The sequence below is a fragment of the Emys orbicularis genome, chromosome 14 (assembly GCF_028017835.1).
Source record: "Emys orbicularis isolate rEmyOrb1 chromosome 14, rEmyOrb1.hap1, whole genome shotgun sequence".
In the NCBI taxonomy this organism is placed as follows: domain Eukaryota; kingdom Metazoa; phylum Chordata; order Testudines; family Emydidae; genus Emys; species Emys orbicularis.
In genome coordinates this window covers 3,490,870-3,505,916 of record NC_088696.1, presented here as the reverse complement: position 1 = coordinate 3,505,916, position 15,047 = coordinate 3,490,870, and the positions used below count along the sequence as shown (strand labels likewise).

Below are 15,047 nucleotides of genomic sequence, written 5' to 3'. Positions count from 1 at the left end.
GAGTGAAACCCACCCCAGACTCTTCTCCCAGGACACTCCAGACTTCATTAATAAGGCAATTCCCTTCTGCCTGATTTTCTGACAAAGCTACATGTCCAACACACCAGCTTCCCAGAGCCCTAGCCTTTTTTGACCCTATTCCTGCTACAATAAACAGCAATACTCCCATTTTCTTCAGTGGGAGCAAGGTCAAGTCCTTTAACAAAACCAAACCACCCAAGTGCCCTGTGCCCACCACTTTATTTTTGTAGTTACTGTTATTGTTACATGCTGGAAAAATGAGTGCTTTTACTTTCATTCTCCCTCCTTTATCCATACATAGTTGTGCAAAATTAATCAGAATAAACAAAATCTTATGAGAACATTTTCTTTCCACCACCCCATTGCCTACCACTATTGGATGATCCAGATTTTGAGACTGAAATACACTGTTCTTGAGAAGTCCCATCTCAATCTAGATGATATTAGCAGCATTTCAACAAGAAAAATCAGTACACAAACTGGAGTAAATATATTCTTAAACCAATTTTAATACATCAAGCAGTGAAAGTTTTCAGAAATTGAAGATGTGCAAAAATATAAACAATATTCTCTTAGCAAATCTTGGGAGACAGACATACTTTGCGATACAAGGTAGTAAGCAGTGGGCAGGTTCTTGCAAAGCTCCACTCTCTCTGCATATGAATGGCATCAGATGCTGCATCCACAGGAAAGAAAACAAGTTTAATTACCACCAGTGGTTAGATAAGGAATAAAAACATGAAACCTCCCTTAAATCTGGCATCCAGATCTATTTCAGACACTTTAACTGACAGCCTGCAATTAGTACTATTTGTAAACGTCTCCCAATTCGCAGGCAAGCAGTGCCACACCACAGTTCAACGGGGCTATTTTCCGCATGCTTTGCAGTCCAAATGTATTTCTTCCAGGACAAGTCATACTTTAGAGTACGCACCAAAGACCAGCAGCCCTCCTGCCTTAAGATTTGATGTAAGCCAATAGAAAATAAACCACACAAATAAAAAAAAGTGACATCAAGCATTGGGGAGGACTGTATTGTACATTTAGAAACCAAATCTTTCCTATAACTGTATCACATTATAGCTGAGGATTGACGCACTAGCTACAGCATGAAGAGCTAGCCTTTCCTTCCTTGATTCCTACCTTTCAACAAAGGATTGTAGGTAAGAATTTCAGTCAGGGTGTGAATGAAGAACTGTTGCAAAGACTCTGGAAAGTTGGTGCTTTTGTACATTGTGTCAGTGAATATGTTCAGCCTACAAATGAAAACAACAAAAGAACTGTTCAGGAACAATAAATGGGAGCCATGATCCACAATGAATGGAGTACAGTTCATGACTTTTTCCCTTTAAATTTGTTTTCACCAGTCAACTGCCAAAATGAAGAAAACATTGACAGACTTTTATAATACATACAAAAAGAGGTTACTGTGTATTCTGCTCAAACTATCAGCTTTACACAATAACACAGGATGGGACTGAAGACTGAAAGATGCATAGCAGGAATGCTAATTGGGAATAGGATCAAAGCAGGACTAAGGGTGTCTGGAAGCAGAAAATTCAGGAGGAGATCTGAACTGATGGAAGCTGCAGGGGACAGGAAGATGAGAACTAGGGTAGGAATAACTGCCGGGAAAGTCACAGAATGCCATGTGGGGATACCATACAATTCAGGACTGGTATCTATATTGCCAAAATATACTTTACTACACTTACATTTATTTTCTACAGATATCGTCTATGGTGTTTGCATACGTATATTTGATGAGGGAGGGGAATGCCAAAAATAAGTAGCCATACTTTTAAATTATTTGTAAACAGGTTAAAATATGCTCATTTCATAATTTTTTATGTCTATAGAAAACAGACATGCAACACTGGGAAAAACGCAAACAATACTCACAGGAGGAGATTTCTTACCAGCATTTCACAGCCTGTAATTTAGAAGAATCTTCCTGTTTTTCATTAGTAACAGCATCAAGTACCCCTGATTCTCCAAAATAAAACACAAATAGTCAAAGGAAGAGAAAGAAAGATGGAAATAACGGTGTCATTAAACAACATGGAGGAACTAATTAGAACAAGCAACATGTGCATCCTTTAAGGAGGTGACCCCTTTAGGGAAATGTGCCACAGGAACCATTCATCTGTGCTTGGTTCTTATGAAAATTTCTCAAAGTAACACAAGGGTTTAAAAGCTACTAATACTAACCTTGAACCAGTTTAAAAGGCTCCCCAGCATGCGCTAGAAACTAAACCATTTAAAGATGCACATAAATGAAAATTTAAATTTCCAAACCCTAGGGCCCTAGATTCTGACCTTTGATGTGCTAGTGTAGATCCTTGCACCTGTTTGGAGTCCCACTAAAGACAATAGGATTCTGCATGGAGGAAGGTAGTTTATGCTAGAAGATCATATATTCACTTATCCTTTAGTGGATGACTAATTCTCCTCATTATATTAAAGAGAAAGCAGAATGCAGCTTGTTAATTCACCACTGTCCGTCCCAACTCTGGGGTTTTCCCATGTTATATCTACTAAGTAAAACTCAAGTGAAGACTAGGCCTACTGCATTAATTGTTGATGAAGACAACAAAGTGCACTGGCAACTCACACCCAGTACTGTCTTGGCCCATCAAGTTACAGTTCTCATTGACCAGATGAAATGCTGATTAAATTAAATTAATGGAGATAGCCCATCTCCTAGAACTGGAAGGGACCTTGAAAGGTCATCGAGTCCAGCCCCCTGCCTTCACTAGCAGGACCAAGTACCTCCCTCTGAAATTTTCTAGGGGGTCCACAAATGGAAAGAGATTGAAAACCACTGCTCTAGTGAATGTGGTAGAGAAAACAGCTTTTCTGTTTCTTGCTCCATCACATCTTCGAAAGCCTCAAAATTACTGAAGGGAAATCAATAAAGTACTCTTGAGCTTTAAGGAAAGAGCCCTTAGATTAAGAGTGGGGTTCTCTCTTGTGACCCACTTTTAAAAGGAAATGTACTGGGATGCAGGAGAGACAGAGATGCTCCAAACTTGTTCCTTATCTGCCAGACCCTGCTATTTTCTCCCTTCCTAAAGGGGAATAAATTAATGTTAAATAGAGGAGACTAGGGGAGGGGAGAGGAGAAAAACCACTGATCTTCAGACACAGGAGCTCACTATCACTGTATACCTAATATAAAGCACAATGCTCCCACTGCTTCTCTCATGCAGACACTTCTCCCCCAGACCAAGGTCTTTGTTAAATCATTACGTTATTTTATATAAAATATCTACATCTGCTTTAAGGCAGTTGATTAGTTACTGAAGGGTAAAGAGTCCTGTAGTGTCACAGATGTAAATTAAACAAGCTAACTTTAAGACTTAGTATTAAGGCCCTTATTATTTTCCCTTTTGTGGAACACCCTGCAGTTTATACACAGTTCTGGGCTGTATTGTATTCCTGTGAGAAACCAGAGGAACAACTAGTCAAGTGCCACATGTGAGGAGTAGGGCAACATACTAGTCTATAAAGCATCAGTGGCAATGACTGGGTGCTCACCCTGCAGAGAGAGAGAGAGAGAGAGAGAGAGAGAGAGAGAGCGCGCGCGCTGCGTGGACAGCACAGCAACAGGTGAGGAAGATCATCTGCTGCTGATCAGAAAAGCTGTGGCTTCTGTTTGGTCTTTTTTGCATTGTGATTTGTGATGAAAATCCAGGCATTACTATTCTTGCCCACGCAGCAATATCATCAGGACTGCCCAACACAAGATGGATACATGATTCATGGGAAAATTCAGGAAGACTAGCAATTTGAAGATTACACATGCAATTTAAATTACAAGGTCTCGTTCTTGGCTCATTGTTATTAACACATCACTATATAAAAGATATTTCAAATTTTACAAAAAGTTATTCTGCTAGTTAAAATTGCAGCGTTATGGTGTCACAATGACTTAGCACCAAGTCACTTGTATAAAACATGCAAATTCCAAGTTCTTAGTCAGGGAGAGCTAGTATAAAAGAACAAGGGGTTATCTGCAATGCAAGAGGAAGCTCATGGGGGAAGGTGCATCAGAGGTATGTACATGATGCAACACAACAGAGGAAATCCATCACTGGTAAACAACTCCTTAATGCCCTTGGAAATCTCCCAGGAAAGAATGGAGGTATGTCTAGCAAAGTACAATCCTAGTAAATTGTACAAAGCCCCAAATTATAAATAATCAATACTTACATGTCAACATTTTTTGCAGTACAGCATAACAGATCTATTTAAAATTAACAAATTAAGACCATTTAGCATTTAAGAAGGCTGTAAATATGTTCAGACACAGTATATTGGCTCAAAAATTAAATTATCCTAAAATTCCTAATTTAAAGATTAACTGTTAAACAACTATTTGTAGTATAAACACAATATATAGGCTTTCCCAATTTTTTTTTTTTTCTACTACTTCACAGTATTTCGCACTGCACACTGGAAAGGAAGCAGAGCAACCAAGCAAAATCTGTATGTAGAAAAGAAAATGGTGACCCTGAAAAGAGTTACTGTGACAATTCATCATCCCAAACATAATCTTTACAAAACATATTGATTTTGAAAAAAAGCCAGTTTCATAAATTAGTTCAGGAAGGTCCATGATAAACTCTCAAAGAATCACCTCTGCATTGGTCTCCTCATCATTTACCTCTCTGATTGCTCTCCTGACTTAGTGTCCTGTCTATGTTAAATTGTAAGCAATTTGCAGCACAGACCGTGTCTTATTGTGTGTGCTATAAAGCACCATTTATATCAATGGTGCTAAAAAAAAAAAAAAAAAAAAAAAAAAAAAAAAGTATAAATAGTAGCATTTTGCCCTTACATGGGGGATTTTCCGGAATTCCACTTTCTTTCCCAGATCTGAAGTTTGCTGAAATCCATTCTGAAGAAACATGATCGCAAAGTCTGCAAATTAAGAACGAACAACTGTTTCAGCATTCTCTTCTACCTACAATGAAAGAACACATCCAGTCTCCCAGAAGGGCTACTACTGGTAAAGTTTCATTTGTTACACAGCAAAGTTAGCCTAGTGTTGGGCAACCTCACTATCTCCTTAGAGGTAAAATTATTTCATATACAGAATGACCAAAGGCATCAGACATCACAGAGGTAGCGATAGTGGCCATATAAGAACTTAGATAGATCAGGCAGTTCACTGACTCACATGCAATCAATACAACAGAATGCCAATATGTTGTTTGTAAAATTATTTTGCATAAGATGTGTAACAAAGTGATTTATTATCTTTTCCTTATGCTACAAATTCAAATGCACGAAGAGCTATTTGGCTCTTCGGAGTTTTACACTCCAGGTAAGCCTCTTCAGAAGAGAAATCCCACTGTGCCCGAGGAGATCTGTGGAAAAGGATTAACCCACACCACTATTAGAAGAGATTCACTCAGTGCAGACAAAAATCTCAGACTGAATGTTGAATTTTCAAGAATGCATGTATTTGAACAATGAAAATGCTGAAATTTCAACCAAATAACTCAGTTTGCCTGGCAGTACCTGACCAAGTGCACTGGTCAAAAGATCTGACTGGTACTCCTCAGTCAAATGACCAAGCTATTGGCTTTTTCTGAATCAGGAGAGAAGCACAAAAATTAGACAAAAAGGTGGGCAGAGAAGAAAACATAAAATGGAATCCTGGTTAGTATTAGGGTGTTTTGTTTTGTTTTTAAAATAGCCAAACGGATGATGGATACTCTATGGAGGTGACATGATCAGGATGCAGGAAATGAGTGCTGGTGACACACACCACCACTAGCGCCCATTGCTGGTCAAAAAAATGAACTTCAGGCCACTAACGTAATGTAACAGAATATAAAATGTTTACTTGCAAAGCTACATGCTAGAAGCGATGAAAGACGAATGGAATAGTGGGGACAGGATAGGAGAAAGAGGAACAGGAGATTTTAGCCACCACAACTCTAATGATATCATGGCCAGTACTGGAATGGACAGTCTCTTAATTATTAAAACAAAGTTATGAAGGAATAAAGAAAGAGAAAATTATGGTTTCAGGTTAACAGTCAAAGAATTCACTTTCTTAAATTCCCTTAACAGTATAGAAATGTAGCCCTCTTCATCAAAACAGATAAAGGAATACAAGCTGAAGACTGTGTTTACATACACCTAAAGTTCTGAGTTGAATGTTGTCTGTTGTAGATTCTAAAGCAGGGGTCGGCAACATTTGGCACGCGGCTCGCCAGGGTAAGCACCCTGGCGGGCCGGGCCAGTTTATTTACCTGCTGACGCGGCAGGTTTGGCCGATCGCGGCCCCCACTGGCCGCGGTTCGCCGTCCCGGGCCAATGGGGGCGGCGGGAAGCAGCACGGGTGAGGCATGTGCTGGCCGCGGCTTCCCGCCACCCCCATTGGCCCGGGACGGCGAACCGCGGCCAGTGGGGGCCGCGATCGGCCGAACCTGCCGCGTCAGCAGGTAAATAAACTGGCCCGGCCCGCCAGGGTGCTTACCCTGGCGAGCCGTGTGCCAAACGTTGCCGACCCCATTCTAAAGCTTAAGTACTTTAGACCACAATGTGTTAAATGCCTAAACTCAAAGTGTTACCTGAGAGCATGTGCCCAGAAAGCTCCATGTCTAGGGAAGAATTGTCTGTCTGTTTACACAGCAGACAAAGGCTGCTGCATAGCCACTTCACCACAGCAGGGGTGTCTGAATTGCTGAGAAGACAACAAAAGCAGGTTTGATTTGTTTCACTCTGTTTATTGTGATATTTGTTTTTCCTCCAACTAACATTCATTCACATTCAGGAGAGGACAGATGCCTCCACACCTTGACTCTGTGTCTGGTATTTATTTCTTAAAGCTGTGCCATCTAAAAGCTCTATTTCCTTTATAAAATATTTCAGAATGGATGTGCCCACAGAAAGAGAACTGATCTTGAAATCTCATGTTAAATTAATTCTTTATTTCCACCATAAAAATATATCCATAAAGAACTGTAAGAAAAAAGCTCTCTTTAGTCTCGAAGGAGCTACCTAACATCCTGTGGATGGTTTCTTCAGGTCACATGGTTGGTTTTTCAAAGTTCAACTACACCTCTACCCCGATATAACGCTGTCCTTGGGAGCCAAAAAAATCTTACTGCATTATAGGTGAAACCGCGTTATATCGAACTTGCTTTGATCCGCCGGAGTGCGCAGCCCCGCCCCCCCGGAGCGCTGCTTTACTGCGTTCTATCTGAATTCATGTTATATCGGGTCATGTTATATCGGGGTAGAGGTGTAATTAAAATAGGCAATGCATGCAATTATCCCACCCAGTATCAGTAACAGACAAATAAAGCAATATCATTATCAGGGGAGCCAAGAAATCTCCAACCTCCTCACATACCATAAGAGAATCATCTGAAGGATTGTTTGCTTTTACTTATTAGAACACTGTGGCACAATGCTGTGCAGGGTTTCAATCACATGACTGCTACAGGAACTGAATCTGTAAATTCTCAGGATGACAAAGTTTTTGCCACATGATTCCTAAAATGGGACCTATGGAAAGTCTATCAGAAAGCACAATCATTCCAGTATATCTTAATTTCTAACTTCAGCCTATCATCAAGGTTTCTGTCCTATATCAATTTATAGCGTAGAGGTAAATTTATTCTCTAAGGTATAACTCTGTTGTAATACTCTGCCTTGTAAAGACAGAAGTGCACAGCTTGCGCTCAGTAAGATCCCTGTTCTAGACCAATTTTACTTTTTAATGGCCAAATAAGAACTTCTGAAGCAAATTTTAGGCCAAGACACTAACAACTAATCCCAGATAAGGTTTTTATATGTTTTGAGAGAATAAAGACATCTGCAAATGTATAAACCTCTGCTTACCTCTCCAGCAGCTCTCCCAAGCTAACAATGTTGCCTCTGTGCAGGTGCCACACAACTTCCAACACGGGAGGATTCTAAGAGGAATAATGCTACAGTCAGATGACAGTGGGTAACATTTACAATAGCAAACTTTCCAGTGGCAAACATTAAGAGAAAATTAAAAACGGTTTGTCAAATTAAGGGTATGAAAAAGCTGAGCTCATCATTACAACAGTAATATATAAAATACCAATAAAAAAAGTTACCATAGACCTATTCTCTCCTACCTGCTTTTGAAATGTTTATTAAAAAACGATAAATAATTCAGGTCACTTTACGTCCCTGGAATAATCCTGATTAAATGTCTTCTAAAGAGGTAATGGACACCTCAATGGATTGGCAATAACCAGGGCTGTCAATTAATCGCAGTTAACTCATGAATTAACTCAAAAATTAATCACAGTTTTAATTGAACTGTTAAACAATAGAATACCAATTGAAATTTATTAAATATTTTGGATGTTTTTCTACATTTTCATATATATTGTATTCTGTGTTATAATTTAAATCAAAGTGTATATTATTTTTGATTATAAATATTTGCACTGTAAAAATTATAAACAAAATAAATAGTATTTTTCAATTCACCTCATACAGGTACTATAGTGCACTCTGTCGTGCAAGTGCAACTTACAAATGTAGAATTTTTGTTACATAACTGCACTCAAAAACAAAACAATGTAAAACTTCAGAGCCTACAAGTCCACTCAGTCCTACTTCTTATTCAGCCAAGCGCTAAAACAAACAAGTTTATTTACATTTACAGGAGATAATGCTGCCCTCTTCTTATTTACAATGTTACCAGAAAGCGAGAACAGGCATTTTCATGGCACTTTTGTAGCTGGCATTGCAAGGTATTTACATGCCAGGTATGCTAAAAACATTTGTATGCCCCGTCATGCTTCGGCCACCATTCCAGAGGACATGCTTCCATGCTGACGACGCTCGTTAAAAAAAATAAGTTAATTAAATTTGTAATTGACCTCCTTGGGGGAGAACTGTATGTCCCCTGCTCTGTTTTACCCGCATTCTGCCATATATTTCATGTTATAGCAGTCTCAGCTGATGACTCAGAATATCTTGTTCATTTTAAGAACACTTTTACTGCAAATCTGACAAAATGCAAAGAAGATGTTAGATTTCTAAAAATAGCTACAGCACTTGACCCAAGTTTTAAGAATCTGAAGTGCCTTCCAAAATCTGAGAGGCATGAGGTGTGGAGCATGCTCTCAGAAGTCTTAAAAGAGCAACAGTCTGATGCGGAAACTACAGAACCCAAACCACCAAAAAAGAAAGCTGTTTTGGATGGTTATTGAGCAGAACCCCTCATCAGCATGGACGCGTGTCCCCTGGAATGGTGGTTGAAGCATGAAGGGACATATCAATCTTTAGCGCATCTGGCACGTAAATATCTTGTGATGCTGGCTACAACAGTGCCATGAGAATGCCTGTTCTCGCTTTCAGGTGACATTGTAAACAAGAAGCGGGCAGCATTATCTCCTGCAAATGTAAACAAACTTGTTTGTCTGAGCGATCGGCTGAACAAGAAGTAGGACTGAGTAGACTTGCAGGCTCTAAAATTTTAGATTGTTTTATTTTTGAATGCGTTTTTTTTTCTTTTTACATAATTCTACATTTGTAAGTTCAACTTTCATGATCAAGAGATTGCACTACAGTACTTTGTATTAGGTGAACTGAAAAATACTATTTCTTTTGTTTTTTTACAGTGCAAATACTTGTAATCAAAAATAAATATAAAGTGAGCACTGTACACTTTGTATTCTGTATTGTAATTGAAATCAATATATTTGAAAATGTAGAAAACATCCAAAAATATTTAAATGGTATTCTATTATTGTTTAATCGAGCGATTAATCGCGATTAATTTTTTTAATCGCTTGAGAGCCCTAGTAACAATATAAAACCCAAAGGTAGACAGACATTAAGAGTAAATTACCCTTCCCTACAGAGAAGGATTGAAACTTGCAGAGCTGCTGTCTGTGTTGCACATTTTTGGTAGAAAAATAGATCTGTCTCCAGTGCTGTCAATCTAGCATTTTTCACAAACACTAGCAGTCACATAAAAAGCAGAATGACAGGTAGTAGCTTACAATCACTACCACTCTTTGATGCCAAAAGCCAGTCAGCCAATGCTAAATGCTAATGCTCCTTTTCCTCATGGCAAGAGTTGAATGCAGAAGCCAGTCAGGAGTCTTAAAAAAATGGAAACTACATAACACACTAGCTATAATGCAAATAGTTATTAAACAATCAATAGCATATGAAAAGGAGCATTTACTATTCCAGGTATCAGCATGCTTCAGAGGCACTGTGAAGCAGAATGAAAGTAAAGTGCTTTCAAACACCCAGGAAGACTCATTATTAAGAATATAACATACATGACCAAGAATTTTCTATTGCTTTTAGTTAAACTCGTTACCAGGAAGTCTACTAATGTTTGTCCTCCCCCACCAGAAATGCTCATCGTTTTTTAAAGTACTGTCCTACCTTGCAAGCCATCTCCTGTTCACCTGTTGCAGGCACTATCAAACAGCCATTAATATTTGGGGAGGAAGGGTATCCTTATTGGCTTCCTTCCCCAGTATGTACGGCCCTTTTAGATTAATTCACATAGCTTTAATAGATTTTAGTTTTAAAATATTTTTAATGGAAAATCAATGCTCCATCCCCTTAAGACAGAATTATGCTTTAAAAAAAAAAAAAAAAAAAAAAAAAGGCCATGGTGACTCCCAGGGGAATTCAAGATGGCCACCATCCTTCAAAAAGTAGGACCAATAAGCTCCTGAGCATGCTGCTATAGGCCATTAACAGTACTGGGAGGAGGAAATCAGATTACTAGATTTCTACAGTCTATTTTAGAGTTACCCCTCACTTTCAGGGGATACATAACAAGAGAGTTTAATATGCACTACTGGGTTCCACCCAAATAATCTAAATGTTCTGTCCCTACAGTGTGCAGGACCAGCATTTCTCTTCAGAGGTCTTACCTGCATTTTCCAAAGTTCTTGACAGAAGAGCAAACGACAGAAGGCATTGTGCACCAACAAATCCTTGACAGTTTGAAGCAAACAAGACAATTTCTTCTGGAATGGAAAAAGTCCCCTCTGTAAATATTACATGTAATTATAAAAATATTTTCCTGTTTTTCCTTATTTGTTACATTTTAGTGACTGAATGGCTCAGGGGATTGAGTGGTGAGGAGACACTGAACCTTTCACCTTTGGATTATGAGTTCAAATGCACCCCACGTCAGCAGTGACTGAAATCACTGTCACATGGCAGCTTTTCAACTATTTTTGTTCACCCAGTGATGGCAGGGCAGCGATGTGAATTTATGAACTCAAGCATCAGAAGCGAGAGTCACCCCTATACCACCAGGACCTGATGACTGTTCAGTGGCCTTGGTGAAGTGAGTTGATAGTCTCAGTACAGCTTCTGGTGTCCACACACACAAATCAACACAATAATTAGCTACAACTGCAAGCAGGATGCTAAAAATTAAACAATAGACAATAAAATGAACCCTCTTGGGAAGGACTGGGACATACTAAAGAAAAGTCATATACAAGAAGCTTGTTCAGCCACTACTCACACTGTACTATCTCTGTGGATAAACAGAGGATATCATTTCCAGGGCTGTCAATTCAGTAGCTTTCATGTTTAGGAAAAGAATGCTCCATTTCTAAGGATGTTACAACATACAGATATGAACCATCAGCTATCTAGTTCCATTACTGGTTTTGTATTTTTTTTTTTAAACTTTTGGGGACTACATATATATTTATGGAGGCCAGACAGAGTGGGCTCAAAGTGTAAAAACAAAAATAACCATTAATGCCTTTTCCCTCCCAATGTTCATCTTTGTGAGCATAAGAGAAAAGATTTTCCTCTTACTCTCTGCTCCAAGTTCAACAGTGCAGCTTGGTTGGACTCCCTGGAAGTTTTGCAAATCTGGTCAATGTTTGTAGCCGCAGTTTTGGATGACAAGATTCCTATTGGTACTCCCAGCCTTGAGGCCTGCTCCTGCAGAATGGAGACTAGAACACAAAGCAAAGTTAACAGTGTGAGAGGATTGTGGGCTGAGCACTAGACTGGGAACCAACAACTCCCGAGTTTTAATCCTGGCTAACTGTCTCTCCATCTATGGCTTTGGGTAAATCTCTTGATCTCCCTCCCTGCCTCATTTTCCCCCATCCACAAAATGGACAGAATAACATCTACCTCAAAAGGGTGTTGTGATCATCTCTTGTTTGTCAAGTGCTTGCTGACTAACAGTATTAGAGCTCGTTTGTCCCTCAGAGAGACAAACTTTGAAAATAACCAAAATATTCAGAAGCCAGGGGACTTTACCTGTCAGTATCTGACAGACTTAAGAAAGGCTACTGTCAGAGTTACAGGGCAAGCCATACTCTAGAACAGTTTTTGTCCCTCAAGTGGACCCCTCCACTGACAGGCCTGACTTTCTTCATATCTTTCAAGGATGGAATCATAGGATTCAACCACTTTGAGACTGGACCTCTGGGGGGCTCCTTAAATCAGATTTTCAGAGGTGGTCACTAGTTGTGTGTACCTCATTTCCTGGGTGCCCACTTTGAGATCTGGGACCTGATATTCAGAAGTGCCGAGCACACTCAATTGGAAATGAAGGCAATGGGAGAGGTGCTTGAATACATAAAGTGCAAAATAATGCTAAGAACTCTGAAAAGTCACTGTTTCTCAAATTTGGGCACCCAAAATTAGTTCATACTTTTGATCTTAATCTCTCTCTGCCTTAGCTCCCCATCTGTAAAATGGGATAATACTTATTTCACAGGGGTATTGTGAAAAATAACTAGTTGTTTGTGAAGCACTCAGATACTATAGTGATGAGTGCCAGAGAAAAAGCCCTTGAGGCTAGTAATTCTATCCTCACAGCAGGATTTGAATAGTATGCAGTAAATAAGGCCTACGACCATACATTGAACAATGAGGGTAAAACAAAATATTTAATAGCTGCTCATTAACTGAGCACCATCCATCCTGTGCACTGAATAAGGCAGGGGATCTGTGGAAAAAATAGTATGTGACAAATACGTCAGTTTCCTGCATTATCCTTGGGAGATCTTATTGAATTAAGTTTAAGTATCTTTTGGGTCCAGTGTATTAAATAAATTGTTTATGTATTGTGGGACAGGATTGTGTAACCTCTTGAGGGGGGAAATGTGGCAGATGTGAGGCCTGGGGGTTCAAGGGACTCGATTGAACAATGTGTCAGACAAGAATAGACTCCTGGAACAAGAAGTGTTAAGTAGTTTTCCTTGGGAATATGTAGGGGGAGGTGAATGTAAATTCCCCAACTCTGGTTATGCAAAACCCAGCCTTTCAAAACTATGCCCTGAGGAGTGGGTGTCTTTGGAAGGCCAAGGAGGAGGAATACTGGTGCAGTTGCCCTTGAACTGTGACAGTGATCACATAATTCAAAATCATATCATGATGCATACGCATGTATCCCTCATTTGTTTCTCCGTTCTGACTGTCCCATTTTCACCAAAATCAATAGGTTTCTACCCTTGATGCCTAGAACATTCCCTGAAATTTTGGAAATTTTAGATGTAGTGTTCAAAAGTTATCCTGTAAGATTTTACAAGCTAGGCCAGCAATAGGAAACGTGGCTCGCTGCTGTCCTCATTCTACCCAAAAGAGAACCACTGTGCTCAGTATATACTTGCAACTATATATCTATTTCAGAGAACAAACTAGCAGACTGATAGAGAGAACAAGAAATTAAGGGCATATGACAAGTAGAAATTCAGTGTGTCAGGCAAACTTAATTTCCATCTCTCTCTTGGACAGATACTTCCCCACTCACGCTCACCTACAAATGATTCTGAAAAAGCATTTTGAGGCTCTGGACCACTCTGTTCAGTTGATTTACTGGAACTCTCCACCTAGAAACAAAATAAAGTATTTTAAATCTCTGTGTGTACATGTATATAAATATATTACCTTTATATGGCATGTTCCATCTGCAGCATTCTAGAAACCTGAAGCAACTGAAATAAAACTAATATTAAATAATACAACCTAGCTCTTATATACTACTTTTCATCTGTAGATCTCAAAGCACTTTACAGAGGTCAGTATCCCCATTTTACAGATGGTGAAACTGAGGCAGCAAAGTAACTTGCCCAAGGTCACCCAATAGGTACATGGCAGAGCAGGACTAGAACCCAAGTTTCCGGAGTCCTAGTCCTAGCTCCTTCCACTATGCCATATATATTTGGTAAAACATGACAAAAAATGTTAGGAACTAGAAAAAGTCATTTCCTTTTAAAAGGTATTATTCTACAGTATTCCTTAGGGAAAAAAAAGATCCCAGAGAAAAAATTATAGGAAGTACCTAGTGTGCCTATAAAAGTCCTCAAAAGCAAATGCTTTCTCCAGCCTGAAAGTGCAAGATAATGCACAAGGAGTCAGAAACTTGGCATGATGTCCATGTATATATCTCACACGCATGTATAAAGACAGTCACATTATGGAATCATGGGTGGCTATTAAGAGAAAGCTGATAATCTCCAATAACTTTTGACTCTGTTCACTATAGACCAGAGGCTTTCCAAGTGTGGGGCGTGCCCCCTTGGGGGTGGGGAGGGAGTGATGAATTATCAGTAACGAGCCACACTAAAAGACCAGGGTCAGGATGGGGCTCTGTCTGGTAGTGGAAGTAGATTGGGCTCTGTATAGGCGGTCTTGACTACTGGGACCAGGCTCCCTACCTGTCTTGGTCCCTCACTGCCACAGCAGCCACCAACGGGCAGTTACCCTCCTCTGCCAGATAGGCCAGCAGGGACTCTGCAAGGAGGGAGCCAAAGGCTGCACCCTGGGATGACTGACCCCCTGCTGGACAGAGCCCCCTCCTGACCCTGGCCCTTCAGCGCAGCCCCTGGGCATATCCACTTCCTCTCCCAGAGGGAGCCTGTGCAAGGGAAGTGGACTGTGCCATGCTCAAGGGCCAGGATCAGAAGGGGGCTGTGTCAGTACATGGCCCAGTACTCAGAGTGCAGCCTTTGGCTCCCCTGCTGACCCCGTCTCTTCAACATGGCCTTGTTTGTTTATTCTGA

General features: G+C 39.9%; 1 protein-coding gene across 1 annotated transcript in view; it reads right to left on the bottom strand.

Annotated features, from left to right (window-relative positions):
• Window positions 1–15,047, bottom strand: part of FANCA (FA complementation group A) — a 58,146-nt gene that overhangs the window by 39,786 nt on the left and 3,313 nt on the right. The window contains 10 exon segments of the mRNA XM_065416356.1: window positions 621–697; window positions 1,165–1,277; window positions 1,941–2,007; window positions 4,237–4,270; window positions 4,865–4,947; window positions 6,612–6,724; window positions 7,888–7,961; window positions 10,935–11,030; window positions 11,842–11,984; window positions 13,802–13,874. Of these exon segments, the coding sequence (XP_065272428.1) occupies window positions 621–697; window positions 1,165–1,277; window positions 1,941–2,007; window positions 4,237–4,270; window positions 4,865–4,947; window positions 6,612–6,724; window positions 7,888–7,961; window positions 10,935–11,030; window positions 11,842–11,984; window positions 13,802–13,874 (873 nt within the window).